The sequence below is a fragment of the Maylandia zebra genome, linkage group LG17 (assembly GCF_041146795.1).
Source record: "Maylandia zebra isolate NMK-2024a linkage group LG17, Mzebra_GT3a, whole genome shotgun sequence".
NCBI classification, from domain to species: Eukaryota; Metazoa; Chordata; class Actinopteri; order Cichliformes; family Cichlidae; genus Maylandia; species Maylandia zebra.
Window position 1 is genome coordinate 1,745,332 of NC_135183.1, and position 19,020 is coordinate 1,764,351.

Sequence of the window (19,020 nt, forward strand, 5' to 3'; positions counted from 1 at the left end):
GATCAATGCCAGAGAGGAGAAACATCCTGATACAAGGCCTCGTATTCTCATTAGGCCTTGTGGATGCAGAGTAATGACTTAAAACCACATACACACCACCCAAAATATTAGCAACCTCTTTTATAGTCCAAAGGTTTTTTTATACCTTTATTTTTAGTAAACATCTGCAGGCTGCTGAGGAAAACAGGAAATAAAACATAGCACAAAGTAAGCCAGTGGGCTGTAGCAGAGGAAGAACTAGTGCCAGCTAATGCAACAGAGGTGAAACAAATACCGTCTGTTAGACTGACTTGTTGCCTGACCGGCCACACAGCCACTCAGCCTCATTTATCAATGTCAGCTCCCTTTCAGATGCTTTAAAAAGCTTCTACTGCCATCTTCTGGAGGATGTCACACAAGACAGTCCAACTTTAAAGACCCATCTTTGTGAGCCATATCTTGATGTTATATTAATGATATTATTTAATTTAACGAAATAATAATATATGCACATTTAATAAGTATATTTCACATTTCAAGAAAATCTAATAATCCACAAAAAGTCACAATCTGAAGACCCAGCTGATATTGTTTTAAAGAGGTCAAAATATTCTTGTAAGGCTGATTTTAACTTTCTGATTTGCAATTTTGATTATTTTAAGGCTGGATTTTGGTGACCCTATGACTCTGGAGGCTTCCCACGATGCACTGTGTGTTTCTTCGTCACTGACCTTTTTTCATTAATAATCGTTGGTTATTATTAATGTCTTGCTCTCCTCCACAGCCAGTGTCTTTTGTCCTGTATTGCTTGCCACACACTCAGCTGGTTGCAGCAGATGTCTCCTAACCTTGCTCTGCTGGAGGTTTCTTCCTGTTAAAAAGGAGTTTTTCTTTCCCACTGTCACCAAGTGCCTGCTCAAAGGGGATCATCTGGTTTGGAGGTTTTCTGTAATATTGTAGTGTCTTTAACTTACCATATAAAGTGCCATCAGGCGATTGTTGTTGTTATTTGGTGCTGTATAAAAACAATTGTAATTGTTCTGTTTTGTTTTACGATTTCATGGGTTTCATGTAAGCCATGTGGCATCCAGCAGTGAGATCTGCAACATCAAAGATGGTGGTAGAAGCATAACTTTAACAGGGGCAAATGATTTTGAGCCAAGAATATTTTTGTACATGCAGTTTTTATGTCCTGTTCACCACAGAAATGAAAATTTCAATAATGTGTTGCTGAGTTGTGGGACTTGCTTTTGGAAAGAGTCAGCTTAACCTGCTGATGGTCTTTCACCTTTATACCAGCTTTACACTGGCGAAGAGTTGAACAGCAGTATCACGATGGCTGATGTAACCTCCATATATGTGATATTTACTTGACAGTTACTTGTAAGTAGCAATGTACCGTAATTTATCACTTTTACCTGTTGCCAATTTCCAATCACCATTTAATCTAACAAGCATGTTTAAACATTTTACCAGCTGACCTTAAAATATAGAAAAATGTCCGTTTAGAACCTAAAAGGCTCAATGCAGTCATTAGGAATAATGTGCCTCACGTGCTGAAGCCCAGTGCTTTCCAGATGTCTGTGGCCAGCCTCTTTTTTCAGAGCAAAGATTTCTGAGCAAACAACTGAGTAAATGATTCTCATTCCCCATTTGTCCAGTAACAGTATTTTAAAACTAAACTTTTTTTAATAAATTGCATTATAGCAATTAAAAGAAAGACTCTCCATCCATCGGATATCACATGAAGACATTACTTTATTAATAAACCAGCAAAGCAAAGCATGTCAAATACAATAAAAGGATGTCCTGAAACAGAGACAGGCATGTATAAAAACCCCAAATAAAAGGATAGGTGGAGTTGGACTTGCTAAAGCCTTGCCAATGGTTGTAAACAGTGTTACAGTAGGAAATAAGAACAATGAAAAAACGAATGTGCAGAGTTGTGCTGAGGTTGTAGTGTACATCCACACAATAAAGACATTCACATGTGTCAGGTAGAGCGCAGGGACTAGTCTGCATGAACTACTGCAGCAACAGAGGATGAGAAGGAGTAGAAGGTGCTATACTGTTTGGAAGTGATGCTCAGGTTGATTCCAGTCTGACTCCAGTTAGACAGTGGTGCTGTTGTTGCCCTACACTGAGTAGCAGAACACAGTTAATGCTGGTTATGGGTTAATATTCTGCCCACCCCTCTTCAACCTGACATTTCTGAGAAAAAAACATTTTACTGTCCACTGTGGTGGTACAGGCTTGATTCCCTTTGTGTTCCCTTCTTTGTAGAGAAAAAAAACTGGTTAAATTTTGTGAGTATGTCGCAACAACTGGCCCCACGCATAAGATCAAATGCGTGGGATTAGCAGTAGGAATTTCCGATGAGTCCAACAGATCTGTGTCCCCAACACCGATTTTTGTCAAAGCTTAAAAGTAATTTAAAAAGAAATAATGCACTCCAAATGATCCTTATGCTTCAGCTCAGCTCTGGTGTGTCAGCTCTGTCATCAGGTTTTACCGCCCAGGTGACCCAACATCAATTATGATGCCCAAAACTGCCTCCAAAACACGACATGTGCAAGTGAGTGCAGCTCCCCATTTAGACCGCCAGAGGGCGACATTCCATTACTTTCAGCTAAATGCTGGTAAACTGCAGATAACGTAACTTCTTCTTTAAATCCAGTATTGCAATTCTTTTATGTGACAAAAGCCGTTTTAGATGAATTTGATGGCATAAATATCCATTTATGTCAATGTTTCCAGACCTGACCCGACCACTACTGTGTGGATCTAGACACAGTCAATGAATTTGACGGGGCCCTGATGTACTCGGGTGACATGTTTGAGGATTAACAAGACAGTTGTCCCTCTCCACATCTCATACACACTCACATCAGACGTGTCCAAATATCTGTAGCTGATGCAGAGCAGAGCCCTCTAATCACCAAGCAGTTTTAAACGTTAATTAATCTAAAAATAATTGTTGAACTCGCACCAAATGTTTGCTGACATCAGGAGGATGGTTAATAGTTACACTGTAGTGAGTTTTACTACTTTTACCAGGACACCTGCTGTAAATACCCAGATTTCTGCCTTAATGACAAGTTATGCTTTCAAATTATATTAGTGGAATAAAGATGTCTTTCACAGAAAAGCTGACATTGTTCTATAAATTAAGGCTTGTATTCCCAGTGACGCAGAAAGCAAACGATTTATTTGTTTTGAATCGTGTTGAAATCATCGATATGCTTTCCCCTGACTCGGCCTCAGTCCACCCTCAGTTTCAAATCTGGGAGCAGATTTAGAAAACATTACAATGCTTTATATAAGAAAGCAAGGTAGCAGCTGCTGGCAGTGAGACGAGAACAACACTGGACTTTATTTATTTACAGAGCTCTTATTGGCAAACTTCATGGGAATATTGGATGTGTCTTCTTGCTTATATTTCAACTTCACACTATACTTGGTACCAAGACTGTTTAGTCCTTTAAATTTATCACAATAATACCAATGTAGGAAATTGCTGCAATAAATCGATTATGGATATTTGCATCATACTTGCTTCTTTCTGATGCAATATTATTTTTGTTTTATTCAGTTTCTATCTGTTATGATTTTATACATAATTCAAGAGGTTTCTTTATATTATTTTTATGTAATGAGTCAAAGTAAATGTTTTTCATGTGTGTCATAACCAGGGGGTCCTTGTAAAAGAGAGCCTGCTCTCAAAGCCTTCCCTGTTTAAATAAAGGTATTTTATATAGACCACAAATACAAGATCTGGCAGACTGCGTGGTAAATGTGTTTACAGTAAAAACTGGTCAAAACATTTTGTGTAATCTCAAAGTTGTGGCTCATAGCGACAACCCGATGAAGACGTTTTTAGCATTGCAGCTCATCGTTTTGGTTTTTTCTAACCCATTTCCAGAAATACGCTGCTGCTGCGCCTATCGACTGTCCTCACACAGTCTTACCTACAAGTTGATGGCGAGCACTATTCGTCTACCTGATATTTTTCATCGTTATTTTAGCGGAGACCAAAACAGAGCTTAAGTTTGTCAAATGGCCACAGCGATAAATGACTGTGGCTCCTGAATATTCTGGACTTATGGTAAACATACAACTCTTTGACAACAGCTCGAGGTCGTGTCCATAATGCTGCCAAACAGTTGGTGGTTCAAAGTATCGTTTTTTTCCTTCAACTAGTGCCGACTCAACATCGTTAGTGTTGTCGTTAGCATGTTTGAGGACAGCTATAACAACTTTCCCCGTTCATTTCCAACGTTTTTCATCACAAATATCTGCATACAGGTTAAATTCCTGTTATGAATCCACCCACCAAGACTTCAGTTCAGTGGCTGACCCTAATCTAGTCGATATATACTATAAACACACACAGCAGTGGAGGTAGGGGCTGAGGGAGATTTGGTTTAACTATTGATTTAAAAAATTCGGTAATCTCCACAACAGTGTGACTTCTGATTTCTGCTGACATGGGATTGCATATGTGAAAAGTCTTTTAGTGAGAGCTCACTGTTAGGTTGAACTATTGAACTTCAGATTGACTGAGGGAAGATGTAGGAGTTTGGGTTTCGACAGGAAATGAGCTAGCATAGATAAGTGAGTCGGGAGGCGATACGGAGAGATGGTCAGGCGTTCCTCACAGGCAGAAGTCAAAGGTCAAGTCGGACTTCCCCATCTTCTGTCTGTATACCGCATCAAACTTTTCATTCATAGACACGGTGAAGATATCTTTCCACAGACCAACACGACCTGCAGGGAAATGGAGCGTAGTAAGGATTTTAATAAGCACCGTCTTTATTTGTGCTCAAAACACCAAAACTTATTGAGCGTATTTCTGCTACAGACTGAATGCAGCCCGGCACGGCAGTGACTCACCAGTTGCAGTGTGTATGTGACTGACTGTCAGCTCTCTAACCTATAGCAGATCAAACACCAGACTTCCTTAGACTAAAAGGAAAAAAAACAGATGGAAAAACATAGAACAAAAACAGATGACAGAAACTGTAAGTGAACATAAAAAACTAAATATACACATAAACCAAAATGATAACAAATAAGGAAACAAATGTAAAACACATGTACACTCATGTGAAAAACTATGCGCACCCTTACTGTTTCTGTAGGAATTAAGTAGCTTCAGAAAGCACAATTACAAAATGACAGATCAAGTATGGCTTGTTTGGAAAAAGCCTATTCTCTCTAAAATGAACTTGACCGCATTTGCAAAGCTTTCTCTGAAACAAAGGACAACAGATCTGGAACAACGTCCTTTGGACAGAAGAGACCAAGTGGAAATCCTTCAAGCATAGCAGTGGAGAGGTGATGAGTGGGTTTGTTTTGCAGCTACAGGACCTGGACTTGTTGCAGTCACCGTGTAGACTTCTGTATACCAAAGTACTCTAGAGTCAAATGTAAGGTCGACAGCTAGAGCGTGGCCAAAACTGGGTCATGCAACATGAAAATGATTGGAACAGAAAAGAGTCAAGGTCTTGCAATAGCCCAGTCAAAGTCCAGAGCTCAACTCGATTGTGGAAGTACCTTAAGATAGATATGCATAAACACAGTTCCTCCAACCTCAGTGAACTGAACAATGACATGAAGGAGTATGCCAGATTTCCTCAACTACTGAAGGGACTGGAGGTCACACAGAAAACAGGGGACACTTCAAGTTACTGCTGCTAAAATAGTTCTGATAGATAATAAATCATCATTTGACAGTTTTCTTTTTCATATGACTGTACATGGAACTCATGAAAGGTTCAATCAAAACAAACGCAGTCACATCCTGCACAACACTCCAGTGTTAAACTACAGTCTGCAGTGCAGAGTCAGACACACTGGTGCTATAATGTTTTCATCAGAATGCATTATGTAATAATCCAAAAATATTCAATCACATAGTCATGCAATATGAAATGTCATGCAGGTAACCTTGGCACAACTCATTTTTAATTTAACCAAAACTATTTAAATTAACGCCATAACTAATTTAACTATAACTTGGTTCTGTATTCGAACCATCGTCATTCCTACAGTTGAATCACATCATCTTGTTTTCTTCTGCGATCATTTTGATAAAGTTAAGCGTTAAATTCTTAGGTCCCAGTCACACAGACCCGGAGATCGGTTGGTGACTACATCGACCCGCTGATTAAAAAATGAGAATCTCCCTACCAGCTGCAATTTGTTACAGTTGCTGTGATTGATTGTCACAGAGCCTTGGTAGCTATCACCTATAACTGTCATAGGAGGCACTGACTGACCCACAAGCACACACTAACTAGCTGCTATGTGACCATGAAACTATGTAGTGTGTGAGGCAAACCAGAAACATCTATTGATGAAAGTTGTATAAATTTAAATGCCAGTATAAGCATTGTTAGCAGGCTCAGTGTGTGTTTCTCTTTGAAACCATATTCTTAATATTTGGTCATATTGAGAAAACACCAAACCTGTAAATTAACTATCTTAACATTGGCACGTTAATAAACCAAGCTCATAATCCTTCCAGTCAAAAGGTTTTTCACAAATTTATATATTTTTCACAGAACTTGTCTTTGCATTAATCAAACAATTTAACATTCACTCGTTTAAAACTCAGTATATAAATAATTAAACATAGTTAAACATAGTATTCACCTCTCAACTCATGCAGCATGTATGTTAACATTTACTGATCAGAGGTGTAGACCTGATGGAGCGATCAGCCCATTTTAAATAATAAATTCACAGTTAGCTTAATAACTTCAGTTGTCAGTTTAAGAGAGTTTCATACAGTAAAGTTAATAAAGATGAAGCGAGTGATCAGAGCTCTCATTGTGATAACAAGGGTCACATTTAACAACAATTTTCTTATGACATCAAAAACCTGCTTTCAGGGTTTGTCCAAAGAAGTACAGAGTCAGCTATGTGTTTGTGAACAGCATTTCCAAAGCTGCACCCATAGAAGTGTAAAGTTCTTCTTGACAGTAGGTCTTCACATAGCAAGGGGCAGGTGTTAGACACAGAGTTTAGGAGTTTAGGAGTCGTTTGGTACCGGGCCGCGAGAGTTGAGGCTCAGGTGGAGTGCAGGGTTTATCCTAAACTGTGTCTAACACCTGCCCCTTGCTATGTGAAGACCTACTGTCAAGTCCCGAGTCATATGTGTTATAAATCAGCGGTCCCCAACCCCCGGGCCTCGGACCGGTATCGGTCCGTGAGTTGTTTGGTACCGGGCCGCGAGAGTTGAGGCTCAGGTGTGAAATGTATAGTTTTCAGGGTTTTTATCGGTTTTCAGCGTTATTTTGTTATCGTTTTTATCGTTAACTCGGTTTTCCTGGGTCTTTTCACGTGTGTTATCAATAAATCTTCTTTTTTTCGGTACCGGTACTGGTTTTATTTTGTTGTATTTTTCCGCGACACCTTAAAGGCCGGTCCGTGAAAATATTGTCGGGCATAAACCGGTCCGTGGCGCAAAAAAGTTTGGAGACTGCTGATATAAATCATTGACTACATGAGTTAAAGTAGTATTGTGTACCAAGAGCTCTGAGTGACTGAATTACTAAGAAGCTAACGTTAAGTAGCCTTGTGCTAACCTGCAGTGTAAAGTATTGACTATGACACTGCGTGATGATCTAAACTCCTGAAACAGAAAGGTGTTTCTCTTCATAAAGTCCTAATCTCATTGTAATGCCTCTGTCAGTGCGCCCCAGGGTGGCTGTGGCTACAATGTAGCTGCCATCACCTGTGTGTGAATGGGTGGATGACTGGATATGTAAAGCGCTTTGAGGTCCTTAGGGACTAGTGAAGCGCTATATAAATACAGGCCATTTACCATTTACCATAGTTCACATAAGGAACAACTTAGACGTGGATGTATTTAGCTTGTATCAGATTATTAGTCCAGCTGTGAGATATTATTAGTATTAGGTAAATTTGCTCTGTTTACTACAGGTCAGTGACCTGAGACTGGTCTGCATACACAAACTCTTGCAACATAACTATCGTCTCCAGGGACATTAATAACTAACCAACACAAATCAATGTAGTTATCTCCCCTTAAAAAATGTTGTCTATAAGCTCAGTGTACATTAAATAATTTATGGTGTGGTTGACTTTAGGAAATGTGTAATCTGCAATGCTACACATTTCCTTTGCAGCAGTCGAGAGTTATAGTTAGTGATTTAGTTGTTGTCTGAGTTTGTCTGCACTAGCTTGTATTGAATTTGACCCCAAATATGATTAGCTTCGATTATTTGCATCCTGACCTCTATCAGCTAATGGGAACAGCTAATCTCTTAATGGGAACAGAATGAAAAACAATGAAACTGCTATAAACAAAAAGGTTTGAATACACCTACATGGAGCATACAGAAATCGAACTACACAATATTGTAGTATCACCACAAGAGTTAACAAGGAGGTAAGCACTGTAAGAAACTAACAACTCTCAGCAAACAGCTCAGAGCAAAGGACCAAAAAGATCTGACCCAGCTGCTACTTTCTTTAGTAGCATTAAGTAGCATGAAAGGGCAGTGATTTTGAAAGAGAAGCTGCTATATAATTGACTTTTCACTGACGTGAGCAACACATAAAATTCGATTCTCCTCCACTGCTTCGGGCATTTGGCAATCCTACCACGATGAGCTTACCCAATCTTCTACCAGAAACTCCTTTTTTTGCACTTATTCATGGAAATATAAAGTGGGCAATGTCCTGTAAGATTTGTGTTTTCCTGGTACTCTTTCTTGTTTGCAGCATTTGTTTGAATTTGTTCTTCTGTGTTCATTCATTTTTCCAGTAATATTTTACTCTTCATACTACACACAGACATAATGTAAACAACGGGAGGCATTGCTTTAGGTTTAGATGCACAAACTCAGAGCAGCAGCACCAACAGTCTGATATTCCTGCACTCTATTCCTCTGCATACTCACAGCGATATCAGTGGGGGTGGAATGGACCCTTTGGTGGGTCACTTCTGGCCTACAGTCTGTGGACCCCTGTTCTAAGATGTTACACAGCCACCACTAGCGGTGACATATTACAGCTGCCTGCTCTGTGTTTGGATTTTGTAAACTAGCATGTCCTGTTTTTATATTGGTATTTATGTGTTACCCTTAGCCACACTTGGAAAATAGTTCAAAATAATACAAATAATAGATAAAAATATAACATCAGACACATTTGATTTTCTCCTGATTAATCAACTAACATATTGCATCAGATCTATGCAGGTAATCACCATACATACAGTTAAACTGCCTATTCAGAAGACTCAATGAACAACCTCCAGAGCTGTAAAATGAACATAGAAATCACAAAAACTGCAGTTCCCTTTACTTGCCGATAGATAAGATCCCCTCTTTATAAGAGCCTTACCTGAATTACATCCACCTGGATATTTGAGTTAGTGGCCTTGATTAATGAGTGTCTGTAGCTGGTTCTGATGGGCGTCTGCTAAGATGGGTGTCTTCACTGTGTTTGCATGATTTGACTAATTATGGCTTTCTGTGTGAAGATTGTGTTGCAGTTTTGGTGGGTGCATTCAATTGCTTTATTAGTCTGTAACTATATGTGGGGGGTTTTTGTTGCACCCATACAGTTTATGGAGACAACTTGTGAATATAGCTAACTAGTGTTAGCTCTTAAATTAGCACTGCTCCCTCTACTCAGAGTGTAGAGTCCTAAACCAATGGCTGATGTCTCAGTCGGTATGTGCATGTTTTATGCTGTCTGTGCCCAGAACAAAATAACTGAGCTTTCCTCTCCCACTCACCTCTGCACATGGACAGTGCCTCTGAGTTGCAGCACTGCTCAATGAGCTGGTTGCAGCTCTCCACCATGCCTTCCAGCTGAGCCTTGTCACAGGAGACACCCAGAAAACGTGCCAGTTGTTCCACTAATGTCCCCAGATCCTGAAGAGGAGAGGAAGAAAAATCTATGAAAGCAAATGTAACAAACAAACACAGAGAAAATGTTTTGTTGTTAAAATAACGCTAATGCATGATTCTGCTTGTTTCCTCCTGGATTTGACACGCATTAATCCTCCCTCCCCCTCTTTCTGTTGCCCGTATACCCTCGGTGTGCTGAAGGTTGAGCCTCCATGCATCGTGAAAAGTTTTCATATTGTGACATCAGTGACATTGAACTCGTTCAGATTACTACTCCAGCTGGGTGCCTGATGAACGGTAGAAATGTATTTGGATACTTGGTACTTGCAGCTATCCTGTGTGTCTTCTAAGATTGGTCTGCCTGATCTTAGAGTCCTGACGTACTGTTTTATCAATCAGTAGCTGGTGCCTTGAACCTCTGATGTTATCTATGCCCTTATGCGTTGATACAGGCTGGTAAGTTTAACGCCCATAGAGCATAAAAAAGAGCATAAATGTCAAATAGATAACAAATTAATGTGAAATATCAAAAACATATTATATAAACACATTTCTATTAAAATAGATTTTTGATTTAGTTGGAAATATTCAATGCTTCTTGATTTTTATCCTATTGAGTTCCTTAGTCAAACTATAGTTTAGTATACTAAGAGGGCAAAAACTACCCATATGGAAAAGATATATATAAATCTTATAAAGTTTGTATCTGTCTTGTGTGAAACTTGTATGAAAAGCATACAAGAGTGAAAACAGATATAAGATCCCTTGAAAAATTATATAATGAAACTTGTATGTTTTGGACACTTCCTAAAAACAATATATGAAAGTAATGAGAAAGTGGCCACTTTCATGAGTAAATCATGTAAGTTTTTACTATTTCTTTTCCATATGGGTATGTTCAAGGCCAGAATGCCTGCTCAGAAAATCCAGGCTCCATAGGAGCAATTTCCCCCTAATTTACTGCCTACGTTGCACACAAAATTCAGTAAAGTCATCTGTCAGGGGCAGACAGCTGGGTGTAAGTTTCCATGAACTAGCAATAAGATGCTAAAAGGGCCCACAAAACAGTTGTGATATTACCTTGTACATGTCTTCGTATTTCAAGAAAAGGACATTAGAATCCATACGGTGTTCCCAAAATTCCTGAACATGTTCAAACCAGGAACCATATCCCACTATAAAGGAAAAGTATCAATCAGTGAGATACAGGGACTCGACAAAACAGGACAGGGCTTCTATGGAGTGGATTACATGAAATGTCCAAATCTTCTATTAATCTGTATACTCACGTTTATCATTCATGAAGCGCCGGCAGAATTCCTGGAAGGTTCCCCGGTAGCTCATGGTCCTGAGAGAGCGGTGAAACTGGTAGTAGGATACCACCAAATCCTTAGGGTTTCGAGCCATGTAGATCACCTGGAAGAGGGCAACAGTACTCGCTGTAAACAGGAAGTATAGATTTAACCCAGTATCACAGCAAGGCGTGTAACAGACACGCTGGTCCACCGTGGACAGAAGTTGGATTACCAGCAGTGGGAGATAATATATTTAAAGTCTGCATTGAGCAAAAGACGTGTGGCGTACATTTCAGGGTGCTCAAATGCCAGAAACGATAAAGCTAGGCAGCTAAAATGTATCTACATGTAAGAGTGTTAATAATGTCTGAACACTTTCCCGTGATTATTTTCATGTTGGCTTGAAATGGAATATCTCCATCTGATGTTTTACTGCAGCTCCTGCGTGCATGTACATGAGGCAAAGCGGTCTATTTGACTTTTTGCCGTGATACTAGGTTGATATATTACCTCTGTGTTTTAGTGAAATAATAATGACTGCTGAATCTCCCTGTTTACTTGTTGATTTGATGAACTCAGCCTCTTAGAGAACTAACCTTAGCTTCTCCATTGTGCATGGCTGTAGGGAGGAATCGATAGGGAAGATGGCTTTTGATCAAACGAGGTGACGACAGCTCCTGTGAAAGACAAACACAGTGAATCTGCACTGAACTTTTCCCATCATGTCCTACAGAAAACTTGTGCAACTCTGGACATTTGTCCAAGAAATCTGCAGCTTTGACACGACTGAAGTGTTTGAGTTTTAGCCAATAGAGTGTCTCATATAACATTTTACGACCCTGGAAGAGGTCCTACAAAAGTTCCCCCAATAAAAATCTTAATAACACCAGATGAGGTCATTGTTACTGGTGGTGAAACAAAAACAAACCAAAGAGCAGCCTGATAGACAATAACCTTACTGCAGCATTAGCATCAGTTTGATGGTGCTGGTCAAACATAGAGACCACTACCAGCATCTCCTTATGTTATAGATCTAAACAACACGTTCTCACTCCCGAGTAGAGCAGGGCGCTATGACCAAAAACATTCTTCAGTCTTCAGCTGATCCAAAATGCTGCAGCAAGAGTCCTGACAGGGACTAGAAAGAGAGAGCAGATTTCTCCTGTTTTGGCTTCCTGTTAAATCCAGAATTCAAAATCCTGCTCCTCACATACAAGGTCTTAAATAATCAGGCCCCATCTTATCTTAATGACCTTGTAGTACCATATCACCCTATTAGAGCACTTCGCTCTCGCTCTGCAGGCCTACTTGTTGTTCCTAGAGTATTTAAAAGTAGAATGGGAGGCAGAGCCTTCAGTTTTCAGGCCCCTCTTCTGTGGAACCAGCTTCCAGTTTGGATTCGGGAGACAGACACTATCTCTACTTTCAAGATTAGGCTTCAAACTTTCCTTTTTGCTAAAGCATATAGTTAGGGCTGGACCAGGTGACCCTGAATCCTCCCTTAGTTATGCTGCAATAGACGTAGGCTGCCGGGGGATTCCCATGATGCATTGAGTTTTTCCTTTCCAGTCACCTTTCTCACTCACTATGTGTTAACAGACCTCTCTGCATTGAATCATATCTGTTATTAACCTCTGTCTCTCTTCCACAGCATGTCTTTATCCTGTCTTCCTTCTCTCACCCCAACCAATCACAGCAGATGGCCCCGCCCCTCCCTGAGCCTGGTTCTGCCGGAGGTTTCTTCCTGTTAAAAGGGAGTTTTTCCTTCCCACTGTCGCCAAAGTGCTTGATCATAGGGGTGATATGATTGTTGGGTTTTTCTCTGTATCTATGAAGTGCCTTGAGGCGACTTTTGTTGTGATTTGGCGCTATATAAATAAAATTGAATTGAATTGAATTGAATACTTTACAACACCGCTCCTCTAAAACAGCAATAAGGATCATTATTAGGCCATATGTAAATAACAAAATAACTTTAACTTAAAGCAAAATTGGGAAACGTAAAGTCCGAAACAACATCAGTCAAACAATGCTGTTTGGTCTGGGTCTAAACAGAGCACGTTGTGTGTGACGTCTTCTTTTGCGCATGCGGCTGCTTTGAGCGTTCACACTAGAGCGCGTTTGCTGTCACATTTTAATTGTAGTGTGAACAAGCAGACAAAAAAATCGGATTTGATCAAAACATTGGAATTGAGCATCAAGACCTGCAGTGTGAACAAATGACGAGATCGGAAAAATGAGGAAATGTGAGAACCATTTGGAATCCATCCACACATGTTCGTTCATTTTCCTCAAATCGCTTTGGAAAACACTATTTCACGTCATTACAGTGCTGGTTAAGGTTAGGGGTAAGGTTATGGTTAGAGCTGGAATACGTGGCTGGAACGTCTTTTACCGTGGGACCGTCATTCTACTGTATTTCACCCATAACCCGGCGCGTACCTTAAGAATGCCGAAGGTCGCCTTTCGCGTTCCTCAGGAACGCCGTGGGACGTGACAAATCGTCAGGATTTTACGCTTCAGGAGTGAGAATGGGCTGATCTAAATCAGCAGTTAGTTCGTTTTAATGTTGTCATAATGTAATCCACACAATTATTCATTCCTAAATCTATAGGAATAAACAGATATATGCCTGTGAGGAATCTATATCCAGGGGACAAGATTTTTAACTTTCAAGTTTCCATTTGTAGTCTCAGCTCAGTTAATGCAAATAAACAGTATATCTGGGAGGTAAAAGTGGGAAATGTAATATTCAAACTTTTGATGACTTTGCTTTTTATTAAATTTTCTAAATTATCTGCATTTATAAGCAAGACTTATGACAGTAAGTCTTGAACCAGTTACCCATTAACATGGCTACAGTGGAAGGCTAAGTTAGCAGGCTAGATTTTGCATTGTTTTACCAGATCGAATAATTTAATCTCACCTGCTGCCTCAGTTCTAAATTGGTTATGGTGCTGAGTGTCTGCTACTGTGATGTCAGTGACTCACTCTACCTGTATGATGTCCAGCCCAGGTTGTGGGTATTCTAAAACAGGCAGCTGTTCATCAATGTTCATAAGGCCAATCTCATCAGGGTCTGCTCCCTGACTCACTAGATACACAACTTCCTGAAGTAGACTGGTGCCTGCAATGACAGAAAAGACAATCAGGGGACAATGACAAAAGTCAAACTTCAGCATGAAACAGTGAAAGTTGCTGGATCCACAGCTGATGAGCTTGGATTAATACAAACTAACCACTGAACTATTGTACTGCAGCACAGAACACCCAAACAGTCTTTGAGGCCTTAATTCGTCCATGGGAACTCAATGAGTCACATGTAAAAGTGTGTGCGTCACTAAAAGACATCTTGGAAGAAATTATTTACCGTTTCCACTTTTTCAGTCACCCTAATCAATTACATTGTAACCATTTAATCGCTAGTTACAAAACATTACCATTCTCACATTATTAATGTCTTATTTGTTGCCAGTCCAAAGATTTATGGGCAGTTTGGCTCACAGATGCAGATCACACCATGTGAAACTTGAAGGACGCCTCTCTGTTAAGCAATGGAAAAAGTCAGCATTTTAACACGATGCAATCAATTCATCCCAGCTTGTTTCTTAATAACTTAAAGGCTTACCAGTGTTCTACATTACAGAGTGATATGAATAAGACTGACTACTCTCACTTAGAGAAAAATAAAGTGAAGTTAGCCACATACTGGCTTTGAAACCGAATAAATTGCATAAGAAAGTTTTTCAGTAAAAGCTTTCTCGTTCTAAAAGAACATTTTTATATCCCATTAGCAGCAGTTATGTAGTGTGTTTCACTCCTTAAAGGGTTCAGTTGTATTTGATAGATGAAAAAAATCATTTGCGGCTTACAACTAAAAGTTTAAAAAACCTCTAGGAGCCTGTGATACAAAGATTAACAGAGAACACTGTTCTCATAATAACTCTGAGATTCAAATGATGGATGATTTTTACACGTATTCAATTGCACAACAGTTTGGGGTCATTTTGAAAATCTCTTTTTTCTGTAAGTACAAAAGAATCACTTTTTTCATCTAATTTAGCAACAAAGAATGAAAATAATTTATCAAAAATCCTAGAGATTCTGCAAAAAAATCATAAAGAACTCATTTTTATGGAAAGCATTAATTTGCCTGCACGGAGTGTATAAATCAGCCTAAGCAACCTAAGCTTGAATGCAGATCATGACACATTAAACAATATAAAATAATATAAACTGATTTTGTTAACTGAAACAGTAAGTCTTGGTGAAAGATGAAAACTGGAGCCCATCATGTGTCCGGATTGCACCAGCAGCAATGGCAATGAGTTCATTTTCAAACTGGATCCTCATTCAATATGATGTCATTCTGTCATGCTGTGATAACTGGTAACCAGGACGGGTTACCAGTTTATGTTTCTAGTACAATGTGTTTAAAGGTTGAGCATGTAAGCAGCCTAATTGTACAAGTGCTTAATGTTTCAGTCACATAGCTGCTGTGACTGAAACATTAGAAACTGCTTGGAGCAAATACTTCATGCTCACAGGCGCCTATCGGGCACCTTATTGTCTGTACCTGGGGTACCAGAAGCTTAAAACAAGAGTCAAAAGCAGAATAAACTGTTTGTCATTGCCAGAGAAGATTTGACAAGCTTTTCATAGGTGCAACTCACGTACTCAACTTTGCATTTTCCTTGCAAATGTTGCACGATTTTGAGGGAAATAAACAGGCTCTCCAATTATATATGATTTACTGCCAAGAAGCATTGTGCTGAGTTTGTGTTATATTATGTTTGATATTATATCTGTTTCTTTTTTCTGGATGCATTTTTGTTAAATTTTGATCCAGATCAGTAGCAGGTTTTTAATTTAAATACATCACAATGCATATTTCATACCTCCTTCCTAGTAAAGAATTAAAGTCCTTATCTTTATTTCAAATTCTTCACTTGATTATAAGTGAACATATGGAACATATGGTTAGCATATGGATATTATGTTTGGAAATTTCACTCATCATATGTTTAATATGAGACTTTGATACTGGATTCCCATAAAGCTGATGGAAATGCTAGAGACAGATTAAATAAAGAAAGACCAAATCAGTGTAGCACAAACTGACATAGAGTTTCTAAATGGATGGAGCATAAAGCTGCAGGATACTCAGGAGCACATTGCAGACTCTCCCAGCTCACCTCTTTCAAACTCTGCTGTTTTCCAGTCTTTCTAATTCCTTTGACCATGTGTTTAGAATTTTTGCCTAAAGTTACCTAACGCATGTTTTAAGGAAAATGAACAGTCATGGCTTAAAGACAGCTGTGGTTTAAAAAGGGGAAACAAAATCCCTGATAAAAGTTCAATATGTTTGTGGAGCCAGACCTCCTGTTTCCACTAACTTCAAGGATGTGCAAGTATACAGTATGACATATGAAACAGACCTAAGTAATATCATATCGCTCACGCCCTCCCTTTGGTTTATGGAGTGCTGCTAATCCTATTGGCTAAGATGATCACATGTAAGCCAATGGCATCATAGCTCTGCAGCATCCCAGCCATGTGGCCTGACATGTGCTTTCTTTCTCCTATGCACCAAAAGACTACAGATATATAAAGCTTGTTTAAGCTTAAAAACAAAGATTGCTTGGATGCACAAAGTTGTAACTGGTTAAAATGAATATTTGCAGAATATTGCAGAGAACCTCAGGAGACCAGCTGCGTGCCAAGGACACCAAGTTCTGCTCAAACATAAATAAACATAATTTTAGCTCTGGTGACCTTATCAAATGTCACTGGCTCTAATCCAGGGGGAAAAATCACTACTTTGAAATCACACCAGTGTTCTCTGGAGATTTCTGAGTCTGTGCTTCAGTTCTAAGTGAGTGTGTTGGGTTGTTGGGTGTATTTGTAACTTCTGAGTCATTATCACTGTATAATAGGCACTAACAAATAAACTAATTTAATGATGCTGTGCTGAATTTGTAGAGTTCTTCTGAAGTGTTCCTGTGACTGTTTTGTTTTGTTTTTTTTAAGAAATGTGTGCAATACCAGTGTTTCTTGTCTTGACAGCACACTGGATCAAAAAATGTTTGACATTGAACAAAATAGTGCAGTGGCAAGATCTGAGAAGACATGTGCTCCTCTCAAGTGCCTCTGTGGCTTACAGCTATCTGTAATGCTCTTCTATGCATGCATCTATCCAGATGTACACTGTAGGTGAGTATAGGGTGGTTAAAGAGGCAAAACTAAATGAAAACCACCCCTTTTAATATGTCATTGGTCTAGAGTACCGTTAATCGTACATTATTACATTGTTCTATTTTATAATGGACTATATTATTACAGCTAAAGCTAATTATCTTTATGTAAGTAAGTCTTATGGACAACAACATTAAAATGTGATGTTTCACACACACTTTAATGAAGCTGTAATAAAGCAACAGTTATGATCCCAAAGTATATAGTATAGTATAGTATAGTATAGTATAGTATAGTATATAGTGTATAGTAGTATAACTATATTTTGCTTATAAAACCTTTTTAATAATAAGTAAAATTCGATTTTTCCTCAAAGGTTCTGCTTCATTGGCAAATGCTTTTATGATCAGATATTCTGATTCCTTTGGGCCCCGTCAACCACCCTGTGCCAAAAACTTTCAAAACATCCCCGATGGTCGCCACCCCGTCCTTTGGGTTGCTTTCCTCTGCTGTGCTACATAGAAATGCAACTAAACTCTGAATATTCAAACTCCTTCTGGCCTTCTGCAAGCACTGCTCCAGCTGCCCACCACCTGTCACATGACCGGACCCACCCAGCGCACAGCAGGGCACGACGCATGCAGCAGCGCTGCGCAAAGACACTCTGAGGATAGATGTAAACACCAACTTCTAGAAGTGCTCATGCGAGTGAGGTGTTTCAGCCAGCCATTAATCGAGCTAATCAGTCTGACTCATTTATTTGCTGATATTTGATTATGAAGTACGGGTTGCTGATGCTACGTGTACATGCTTGATAGAGGCCTATAAAAAGTAGTTCTACTGCACAAGCATCATAAACAGATATCGTCATCCACCCACTGCAATAAAGTGAACGGATTTGCAACTCTCACGATACCGTGATACCTGCGTGCTACGCAAAATGAACCCTGTGACTGATACTAGATACGGGCTACCTGTGCATTCGTGTTTTATTCGTGTTGTTAAACTTTGATAATAACAAGAGAGGCCTGCAGAAACTGCTGCAGTAGCGAGCAGCAAGAAATGCGAAGGCACGAAGACACTCGTGCACAGGGTGGTGTGGTGGCTCCTTTACCTGACTTTGGGTACGTCACAATCCATATGTCGCTACTTCTAAGGGAGAAGTTGGCGATTTCCTCCATCTTTCCCCTGCAGAAGGGCGGCAGCCGCACTCCATCAAACTCGAAGTATTTGCTCTCAAACTCAATCGGCGTGCTCGGCGTATCTGCCTCGCTCTCGGCCATCGTCGAAACGAGCCGCCAGTGCAGGAAAAAGAAAACGCGCACACCCACGTGAACAGCTTTGTGTACGTGTGGTTTGATGTATTTAAAGGTAAGAAGATGATGACCGTGATGAGGTTGCTTGAAACAGCGCTGCTTTGCGTCGGGATGCTGTGGCTCGCGGCGGAGGGCGGAGGAGTTGACCCTCAGCCAATGGCGCAACAGAGAAGTGATGTAATACGCGTGCATGAGAACCAGCATCAGGACCACTCAGCAGGCTCGAGGATGCGCGCGCCCTGCAGAAGCAAACTCGTTCCACAGACAAAAGAGAACTATTGGGCTATGAGGCTGGTGATGATGACTGCATGTTGTGTTGATACAGCATGACTTCGGGTACAGATT

The 19,020-nt window shown here is 39.8% G+C and overlaps 1 protein-coding gene across 2 annotated transcripts; it reads right to left on the bottom strand.

Annotated features, from left to right (window-relative positions):
* Nucleotides 1-1,719: 1,719 nt before the first annotated feature.
* sult4a1 (sulfotransferase family 4A, member 1) lies at nt 1,720-18,788 on the bottom strand. Of its 2 annotated transcripts, XR_001168007.4 has the most exons (8): nt 18,474-18,788; nt 14,161-14,291; nt 11,761-11,841; nt 11,159-11,285; nt 10,950-11,044; nt 9,755-9,893; nt 4,873-4,944; nt 4,659-4,746 (listed from the first exon to the last, which is right to left on the bottom strand). XR_001168007.4 is itself a non-coding variant. In XM_004570873.2 (7 exons), the coding sequence occupies exons 1-7, from the start codon at nt 18,640-18,642 to the stop codon at nt 4,634-4,636; spliced, it is 855 nt and encodes a 284-aa protein (XP_004570930.1). In that variant the 5' UTR covers nt 18,643-18,788; the 3' UTR covers nt 1,720-4,633. The 2 variants fall into 2 exon arrangements, 1 of the variants encoding a protein (XP_004570930.1); XM_004570873.2 differs by lacking the exon at nt 4,873-4,944 and having other exon boundaries at nt 1,720-4,746.
* Between the last annotated feature and the right edge of the window lie 232 nt (nt 18,789-19,020).

Excerpts from the sequence above, each read along its gene's own strand:
- sult4a1 (XM_004570873.2), bottom strand. The coding sequence starts at position 18,642 with ATGGCCGAGAGCGAGGCAGATACGCCGAGCACGCCGATTGAGTTTGAG. Across the intron at positions 11,286-11,760 it reads TGCACAATGGAGAAGCTAAG|GTGATCTACATGGCTCGAAA; the intron begins GTTAGTTCTCTA and ends GCCCTCTTCCAG. Across the intron at positions 11,045-11,158 it reads GCGCTTCATGAATGATAAAC|TGGGATATGGTTCCTGGTTT; the intron begins GTGAGTATACAG and ends TTTCCTTTATAG.